Source organism: Quercus suber, unplaced genomic scaffold, assembly GCF_002906115.3.
Source record: "Quercus suber isolate HL8 unplaced genomic scaffold, Cork oak 2.0 scaffold_39, whole genome shotgun sequence".
NCBI lineage: Eukaryota > Viridiplantae > Streptophyta > Magnoliopsida > Fagales > Fagaceae > Quercus > Quercus suber.
The window spans coordinates 1656869-1667213 of record NW_027069504.1 but is presented as its reverse complement, the minus strand read 5'-3'; the positions used below and the strand labels follow the sequence as shown (position 1 = coordinate 1667213).

The 10345-nt window shown below is 33.6% G+C and overlaps 2 protein-coding genes across 2 annotated transcripts; both read right to left on the bottom strand.

The window, feature by feature from the left end:
• Positions 1 to 2508: 2508 nt before the first annotated feature.
• On the bottom strand, positions 2509 to 4899 carry LOC112026947 (uncharacterized). Its single transcript, XM_024059614.2, has 4 exons — positions 4599 to 4899; positions 4194 to 4478; positions 3731 to 4078; positions 2509 to 3527 (listed from the first exon to the last, which is right to left on the bottom strand). Exons 1-4 carry the CDS (start codon positions 4881 to 4883, stop codon positions 3435 to 3437), a joined length of 1011 nt encoding a protein of 336 aa, XP_023915382.2. The 5' UTR covers positions 4884 to 4899; the 3' UTR covers positions 2509 to 3434.
• Positions 4900 to 5000: 101 nt separating this feature from the next.
• LOC112024694 (NAC domain containing protein 50) lies at positions 5001 to 9480 on the bottom strand. Its single transcript, XM_024057319.2, has 7 exons — positions 9113 to 9480; positions 8150 to 8469; positions 6970 to 7185; positions 6563 to 6868; positions 6158 to 6442; positions 5695 to 6042; positions 5001 to 5491 (listed from the first exon to the last, which is right to left on the bottom strand). The coding sequence occupies exons 1-7, from the start codon at positions 9273 to 9275 to the stop codon at positions 5399 to 5401; spliced, it is 1731 nt and encodes a 576-aa protein (XP_023913087.2). The 5' UTR covers positions 9276 to 9480; the 3' UTR covers positions 5001 to 5398.
• Between the last annotated feature and the right edge of the window lie 865 nt (positions 9481 to 10345).

Sequence of the window (10345 nt, the reverse complement as noted above, 5' to 3'; positions counted from 1 at the left end):
TCTTCTTCTTCTTCTTCTTCTCAAAAATATTATGTATCATCTTTAAAGGATGCCAACAATATTGATCTTATGGGAAAAGTTACATAAAATATTGAGAAAAAAATGTTTTATATTACAATCTACTAAAAATGTTTTTTAAATATTTAAATCTTTCTATTTTTCATATCACTGACGTGTTTTACAATTATCACATGTGTTAATTTAAGTCTTAATATCCTTAAGTTGTTTCGGCAAAAAGAAAAAAAAAAATAAAAAAAAAAAAGGTTGTCACAAAAGAGGAGTTTATGTAAAGTTTTTTGCAAAATGAAAGTAAACAGTGAAATAATGATTCATGAATTAAAAAAATATATATATCTATACATATTTATCTTGTGTTGTTGTAACTTTACATATAATTTTGCATTTATATGTTCATTTACTTTAATTTAGATGTTTATAACTTAATAATGAAATCTATAAACAAGGAAAGTAAAACAATCATATTTCTACCACTCAAAAAGTCACAATTTCTTTTTTATGAAAAAGGCATTTTACATTTCCTTGGAATTATTTTTAAATTTTTTTTATTAAACCTTTGACATACTACTAACCTAACCACTTCATACATTAAAAATATTTAAGGCTCATTATTATTTCCATTAATATATTATGGATATCTTAATTGATTGAGACCAAACTAGAGAAATGCCTTTCATATTTTCTTGAAAATTCAGAAGGAAAAAAAACCTTTGACATACCACTAACGTAACTATATCTATAACTATTTAAGCCATCCATGATATCTATTTTTTATTGATAACCATAAAATTTACAACTAGCAAGGGAACATACAAAGTAATAAAGAATAAATGAAGGAAGAAAAAAAGAAATGAAATCAAACGTCAATTAATAACCGTTATTTGGAAAATAAAAAGGTGGTCAAGAGGAATAAGAAATAAAATAGAGATGGCTATACAAAGGACATTGAAAACTTTATAGTGCAATAAATCAACCATCACATTCACTTAATTAAATCAATAATCAAAAATTAAATATTATAATACCAAATTTAAACTTAAAACTAATCAAACTCTAACTAGGGGAATTATATAAATATATATATATAATCATAATCTTCATACACAATGAATAGTTTTACCTCTTATTTAATGTCTATGTTATGCAAATCATCAACCAATAAATATATGATAATAGAAAAAATGTTATAGACAAGATTATGAAAAATATGATGAAACTTTTTTTTTTTAAACTCTTTATAAATTCTAGGGACTAAAATAATATTTTATCTAAAAAATTAATACGCGCAACGCGCAGGTCTGCGACTAGTGTAATGTAATTAGAGAAGTATATGGCTTAAAAAAGACCCCCAAAACAATGGCATGAAAATTCAATGGATAGAAGTCAAATGAATGTGACAAATGCATTTAGCTTAAAATATTGGGAAAAGTCAAATGTTATTGTTAGCCCTATAGCCTCTATATGGATGATTTACTAATATTTGGTTTTGATTTGCATGCTACAAATGAGATAAAAAAAAAAAAATACTAAGAAGTCATTTTAATATATTGTAAATTTTGTAATATTCCTAACAACACTTTATAATTTATAGTTTTTTTTAATAAGGAGGTTAGAAACCTTTTATAATGGGGTTTTAAGCCTTGAGCCACCACGTTTATAAGTTTCACTCAAGTGTCATGATCGAAAACTTAAAACTTTTGAAAAGAAGTAGGCAAATTATACTACACAGTTGGATTTTTTCTTTTTTTCTTTTTTTTTCTTTTTAGAAACAAAAAACACAGGGAGAGAGCATGAGGTGAACTTTAATAATAGTACTTGGTAAATATTTCGTTTCTTTTCAAAAAAATTTACATTTTAATCAACAAAAAAGTTGCTTCTAAGTCCTACCTTTCGAAGCAAGCCACGGAAAAGATCCACTCCAAAACAAAATTATGAAAACAGAAAAGCAAGAATAATAGGTTTTGAAAGTCAAAAGTGAACATCCTAAGTATATAAAAATGTCTAGCATAACTAACAAATTCTGAATATGCATTAGCCAAACTTTAGGACACCTTAAACTTATGTAAGAAGATTTATCGAATATTCTGAAACATTATTGTGCGAGTTTCAATTGTAAAACTACCACCATTGCAAGCAACCCATCCTTCAAGCTTGAATATATGCACTTAGAATAATAGCAACATTAAAAATAAAACATTGAAATTCAACAACCATTAAAGCTTTACCTGAAGACATTCCTGTATTTAACTACTGGATTATAACCTGATTATGGCACCTTCAATCTGGAGGTCCTGGACCATGTCACTCATTCCAATCCTGTGTACATTAGCCTTTTTCATGTACATGATTCAAATCAAGCTCAACTTGAAATCAGTTTTCATGCATTCTTCTTGTCTAAACACACACAAGCAACTAAAAACAACCACATTCCAGCATACACATTTTAAACATCCAAACTTTAAAGATGATAACATTAACGAAAATCATCGGTTGACTTAAGAGTACATATCATTACATGTTTACAGAAGTAGACAATTATCAGTACAGCTTAAACATAAATCACACTGCATACAGATTTAACAACAATGAAGCCTTGCTTCCATTTTCGTAGTTGCCAAATCCTCGTACTAATTCCAAACGATAGCTTAATTCATTATATACATATATAATTTGTTCAGAGCACCAGCAAATGAGGACGCATTGTACTTGTAAGGTCCTCTCATAAGAACACCAAAGAACACCAAGGCTGTCCAGTGCACCTCAATATTATACACGAGCAGTGACGGTACAGTAATCGATTGTACTTGTTTCACTCTGTAACAGAGTCCAGGGGTTGTTAAAATCTCAATCAAGGATCTTTGATTTCACAATTCTACAAATCTTAAACATCAATGACTTCAACCAGAACTAGAAGTCTATTAAGAACAGGACTAATTAAAATCCTGACCTAGATTGGGTTTTACAAGAGAAACCTTCAACTTGGAGCTGAAATAAGCCCAATCTGGTAGTCTTTTTAATACTTTTTTGGGGGGTGCGGTGGGGCAGAGGAGAGTAGAGGGAAATGGGGTGGTAGTCAATTTGAGTTGTTGAAGGAGGCCGTAGGCTTTTGAATGTAAAATACCATGGGTCTCTGGTTTGTAAAAGACAATAGCACTATGTTTAGACTGGAGGGAAATGGAAGGGGCAGAGAGGAGAGAGTAGAGGGAAAGATGGTTGGAATATACTAAAATTCTCTTTTGAGGTGAAAAAGAGTGAATCGGTTTGAGGAGACTTTTGGGAATGTTTGCAAATGTATGTAAGAGGGAAAAGAAAGAGCTCCAATTTGTCTTCCAAGAAAGAGTAATAATTCTTTTAATATTAGTAAGGGTATCTTCAATCAGATCCTATGATCTGATCCGCAGACCCTCCCAGAGATCCTAAGTATGATCCTGATTTAACAACCCTGATGAAACCTCGGGATTCAAGATCTCATCAAGCGACACCAATTCTGGATCCTCAAGCACGAACAGCTGTTCATAATAACACTGCAAGGTTAGCTTTTAGAAGACCAATTTATCTGAAGATAAAAGACACAAATAAACCACATTGAATAACTCAAAAACTACCCACAAAGAAGTATAAAAAGTCTTGAGCTGCAAATTAACACAGCTTAAATTTTCTTTGAAAAACTTGCAAGATCAATTTAAACAATAAGTTGAGAGTTTTCACTTACCAGCGCATTGGCATCTGACCCACTGCATGACCCATTGTCCTTATCAGAGACCATGTTTTTCAGGGTCCCATCATCAAAAGCAAGATTCGTTTGACTGCTAGACATTTTACGAAAGAACTCATCTGGATTAATAAGAGTTAAATCCCTGGACTCGGAGAAATTGGGAGCTGGCACATTCATGCCTGATTGGTGATGCACCCTCCAATAACCACTGTTTAAGTCATTGGTAAAAGGGTAAGACATGCAAGAAGAACCTAAATCTGCTTGCATGTGCGAGTGTAATGGGGATAACATGTCACAACCTAGTGGCTGTGGTGTGTCAGGGAACATATTCGTGCCTGCCTCCACCTGCAAATCAGCCTGACGTTAGAAACATAAATGAATAAGATAGGTACTTAACTAGTTAACTACCCTTGGAAGAGAGATGTCATTGTTATATGCTTGAATTTAATTCTTTCCTCACCTCATCAGATGTCACTTCTGCCACTTGATTATTTGCAACATGAGTGTTATAACCATTGTACTCAATGGGCACTATAGTGTCAGTTGTTATTCCATCAGAATTTTCTTCAGGAAGACGTCGAAAACTTGGGCGATAATTGTCAGCTTCACTGCCAAAGTCTGGAGACATTGAAACAGCAGTAACGGGGGTTGAAGTTGATGGGGAGAAAAGGTTGCAATCTACTGACCCTGGTGGAGGGATAAAGAACCTTTCGAAGGCTTTGTCCATATCCAGATCGAGGCCAACCTGATGAAAGACAAATGAATAACTGAGATAAGTATATACTTTTAGTTATCTGCACTTTTAATTCCCACAAAAGAATAATATTGACAACTGTTTCAAGCTGAAAGTAAAATTCATTCTCACTTCTGCAGTATTTACTTCTGCCATTTGATTTTCTGCAGCATATGCATTATAATCATCGTTACATGCAAGTGGTGCTGCATTGTCAAATCTTGTTATGCAAGTAATTGGATGGTATTCAACTTGCTCAGGCAATTCTTGAGATGCTGGAGCCAATGTTGGTTCAGATTGTGTTTCTTTATGAGAAGATTTGACAGTGATTGGAGTTGAAACATCAGTAGTGGTGAGGAGTAAACTGGATGGAGAGTCCTCTGAAGGGACATAGAACGCATCCATGAGAAGTTCCATGTCCTCCTCACTTAAATCAACCTGACAAAAGAAACATGAGTGCACAAGATAAGTACTTGATTAATTTACTACTCAATTCCAACCAAAAAAAAAAAACTATATATATATATAGGTGGGGCAGAGGAGAGTAGAGGGAAATGGGGTGGTAGTCAATTTGAGTTGTTGAAGGAGGCCGTAGGCTTTTGAATGTAAAATACCATGGGTCTCTGGTTTGTAAAAGACAATAGCACTATGTTTGGACTGGAGGGAAATGGAAAGGGCAGAGAGGAGAGTAGAGGGAAAGATGGTAGGAATATACTAAAATTCTCTTTTGAGGTGAAAAAGAGTGAATTGGTTTGAGTAGACTTTTGGAATGTTTGCAAATGTATGTAAGAGGGAAAAGGAAGAGCTCCAATTTGTCTTCCAAGAAAGAGTAATAATTTCTTTTAATTTTTACCGTTACTACCATTACTAATATTAGTAAGGGTATCTTCAATCAGATCCTATGATCTGATCCGCAGACCCTCCCAGAGATCCTAAGTATGATCCTGATTTAACAACCCTGAAGAAACCTCGGGATTCAAGATCTCATCAAGAGACACCAATTCTGGATCCACCAGCACGAACAGCTGTACATAATAACACTGCAAGGTTAGCTTTTGGAAGACCAATTTATCTGAAGATAAAAGACGCAAATAAACCACATTGAATAACTCAAAAACTACCCACAAAGGAGTATAAAAAGTCTTGAACTGCAAATTAACACAGCATAAATTTTCTTCGAAAAACTTGCAAGATCAATTTAAACAATATCTTGAGAGTTTTCAATTACCAGCGCATTGGCATCTGACCCACTGCATGACCCATTGTCCTTATCAGAGACCATGTTTTTCAGGGTCCCATCATCAAAAGCAAGATTCGTTTGACTGCTAGACATTTTACGAGAGAACTCATCTGGATTAATAAGAGTTAAATCCACGGACTCGGAGAAATTGGGAGCTGGCACATTCATGCCTGATTGGTGATGTACCCTCCAATAACCACTGTTTAAGTCATTGGTAAAAGGGTAAGACATGCGAGAAGAACCTAACTCTGCTTGCATGTGCGAGTGTAAAGGGGATAACAAGTCGCAACCTAGTGGCTGTGGTGTGCCAGGGAACATATTCGAGCCTGCCTCCACCTGCAAATCAGCCTGATGTTAGAAACATAAATGAATAAGATAGGTACTTAACTAGTTAACTACCCTTGGAAGAGAGATGTTATTGTTTTATGCTTGAATTTAATTCTTTCCTCACCTCATCAGATGTCACTTCTGCCACTTGATTATTTGCAACATAAGTGTTATAACCATTGTACTCAATGGGCACTTTAGTGTCAGTTGTTATTCCATCAGAATTTTCTTCAGGAAGACGTCGAAAACTTGGGCAATAATTGTCAGCTTCACTGCCAAAGTCTGGAGACATTGAAACAGCAGTAACGGGGGTTGAAGTTGATGGGGAGAAAAGGTTGCAATCTACTGACCCTGGTGGAGGGATAAAGAACCTTTCGAAGGCTTTGTCCATATCCAGATCGAGGCCAACCTGATGAAAGACAAATGAATAACTGAGATAAGTATATACTTTTAGTTATCTGCACTTTTAATTCCCACAAAAGAATAATATTGACAACTGTTTCAAGCTGAAAGTAAAATTCATTCTCACTTCTGCAGTATTTACTTCTGCCATTTGATTTTCTGCAGCATATGCATTATAATCATCGTTACATGCAAGTGGTGCTGCATTGTCAAATCTTGTTATGCAAGTAATTGGATGGTATTCAACTTGCTCAGGCAATTCTTGAGATGCTGGAGCCAATGTTGGTTCAGATTGTGTTTCTTTATGAGAAGATTTGACAGTGATTGGAGTTGAAACATCAGTAGTGGTGAGGAGTAAACTGGATGGAGAGTCCTCTGAAGGGACATAGAACGCATCCATGAGAAGTTCCATGTCCTCCTCACTTAAATCAACCTGACAAAAGAAACATAAGTGCACAAGATAAGTACTTGATTAATTTACTACTCAATTCCAACCAAAAAAAAAAACTATATATATATATATATATGTCTCACCCCTTCCGCTTGATCATCCGCAACATATGCTTTATGATGTTTGTTGTCATTGTTACACTGAACATGATCTGTAACATCAGACATCATTTGATCAGAAATTTCAGCTTGCACTTCCAATACTGGAGATACAGGAGACAGTGCTGGCTTAGACTTTGCAGGTCCACCTTTGTTACTCTTTTCTTCATTATTGAATAAACGACAAAGTACAAAGGGCTTCTGCATAATGTTAAGCACCCAAGTGAATTGGACGAACATATCATCCTTGCCTTATATATACTACAAATTGAATTACCACAAAGATTCAAATAACAGAATGTAAATATATATCAGAAATGTTGTAACTAACAATTACATAGAGGAGTTTGTCCTACAAAGCCATTTGATATATAATAGGTTTCAATAAAACTTTTTTTGATTTGGAGCTAGTGAGAGCACATTCACATTAACAATTTAAAAAAAAAAATCATTACAAGATAACAATATTAAGCATGGTTCAGTCAACTCCATGCAGTCCACTAGCAACAACACCAATCAAAATCCACTATCAATAATATGGATTACAACCACGTTCAACAAAACCTCAATCAAATTAGCACACTCTCACAAGCATCACACACAAATGTCAGAAACAAAAACTCTCCCAAATCCCATTACATCATAAACGAGACTCACAATCTCAAAACCTTTATACACCCAATGCCACTCTTACATTAACAAAATAAACAAATTCTCAATTCATACATGTGAGTATCGTTCAACCCAAAAGAAACCATCAAACTACTTTTGAAAAAAAAATTCACACCCTGTTCTTAAGAGTCTCCTCTCCTCAATAGGGGAACTTCTGAGCTAAAATCACTAATCCCTTGCAACACTGTCTACATGTCAAATTTCAATATCTATCACTTGATGGATTAAGAATACCTTCTTTAATGAAAATTAAATATTAAAAAGAGAGAGATAATTAACCCAGCAAGAATGTTAACCCTCACTAAGAATTAACAAAAAAGTAACGGCTTCCACAATCCTAGCTAATTGAATCAATCCTCTTTTAAAGTTAACTCCAATGATTTTGAAGGCAAAACAATCTCAAATCAACACACACACTCAGTTGAGTAATCAATAAAAAATCTGAGGTCAATATAATAACATCAATCAAACAAACTGAATAGCCAAAGCCAACCTGGCCGGGCTGTCTTCCATCAAACTCCTTCTGGGTTGTGCTGTACTCATGCATTACCCAATTAGTCCCTATTCCCTTCCCTTTTCCCTTAGTACTCCCTCTATGGAAGACCAGAGATTTCTTCGTTCCAACCACGACCCCTCCAGACTCGATTTCCCGATCTTTACCGGTTGATTTCCAGAACCCAGCCTTGGTTTGCCTGTTCACCAGTTCCTGTTTCTGACCCCTTTTTCTCTTTTTTGGATTATCGTTCTGATGCTTCGGGCTCAGTACAGTGAAGAAGAACCACTCTTGGTCCTCAGAAGCAATCCCAGTTTTAACTACAGTACAAGAAACCAGACTTAAGCACAAAATTTTGACACCCAAAATGGGAAAAATCACATGAGCATGTATATATTATATAATTTTTCAACTATGAGATAATTATAAGGGCACATTATGCAAATCTTATGTAATCTAGTAAGTATAATACTAACAAAGAAGTCACATAACATTGAAAGTTCAAAAATTCTTACAAAGGCTGATTCAGAATTTTGTTATCAAAGTAAGCAAAAAGAGAAAACAATAGTACTTCCAAATTCACCACAACAAATTAACTACAGAGAAAGTTTCATTCTTTATACAAAAGAAAACACTAACTAGATACAACATGAACCAGACAACAACAACAGAAAACAGATACAACAACAACAACAACAACAACAGAGAAACACACACACACACACACGGGGTTAGAACTTAGGACTCGAATATAGATTGAAGTAGCTGTCATGATGTCTGTAACTATTTCTTGTGATCAAATAATGTAACACACTAGTCCAGCAAAATTCTATAACAAGAACACAGAACAAGCAACAATCAACAAACTAATACAATGTAAAACATTTTCCTACCCTTTCACAAAAAAAGCATTAAATTTTCCATGAAATGAAGGTGGGTGATAATAAAAAACAAGAAGATTACTTGGTAAATCCCACGGCTCATCTTCATAGAACTCAATTTCGGGTATAAACCAAATGTCCTTATCATTGCCGGTGATCTTTGGCTTCAGGTAGAATTCGATGAGCTCCTTGTCCTTAGGACTAAATCTGAACCCAGCTGGCAAATCAAAACTCAACACTACCATCTCACAGTCACAGGAAGCTTTTTTTATTATTATTATTGAGAAGCCCAGAAAAAGGTTTTATTGAGAAACCCGGAAAATGTTTTACTGAAAAACTATCTAAGAAAGAAAGATATTAGGAATTGGATGAGCTCTTGAAATCCATTACAGAAAACAAGAGCAGTTGTGAGAAAGCAGTTTGCCTTGGTCTTCTTGTCTTTATACTACTCGTGATAAGTCAAGCCATTGTCAACTATCTTCACTGGCAAGTCTGCTACAGTAACTAAGTCTAAATACAAGTTTGGACTTTATTTATTTATGAGAAATGATATGTCTATAATATTTTTACAATAAATCTTAAGTGGCAGATTGTTACTGGTTATTATTATTAGGACAAAAAAGTAATTTTAGTGTTAATTTTAATTTTGAACCAATAACAACTAACCACCTGTAATTTGTTGTAAAAATATTGTAAAAATGTTGTAGACATAGCATCTCTCTTTATTTATTTATGAGATTCTAGTTCCAGATTCTTCTGTTCATCTATTCATTGTTTTAATAATAATAATAATAATAATAATAATCTTATTAATGTGTTTTTAATCACTACACAAAGTACAATTAGTCAAGTGATAGTGATAAACATTTTCTATTGTACTAATAAGGACAAAATAAATTATCACAACCTCGCCACAATAAAAACAAAAGTGCTATGAAAATGTTTTGTTATTATATAATTTCTCTTTTTATACGCGTCTTTGTAATGCTAGAGCAACAACACTCAAGCTTTTATTTGTTTTCTTTTTTAATATTTAAAAATAAATAAAGCTACCACAAGGTTCAAACACATTTTATTGGAAAAAGCTTATAAATTAGCGAGGTAAAAATATGATTATTAATATTTAGTCAATATTATGATAACTCATATTATGACTTTAGTGTGGTAAAGTTTAAAATATTATGATTTTTTTATTTTAATATTTTTTAAATATAAAATTTGATAATAATAGCAATAATTATTTTGTCTAAAATTCTCTTAGGTGAAGAAGTATTAGTAGTAGGTTAAAATGTGATATTAGTAGTATATGTAAATA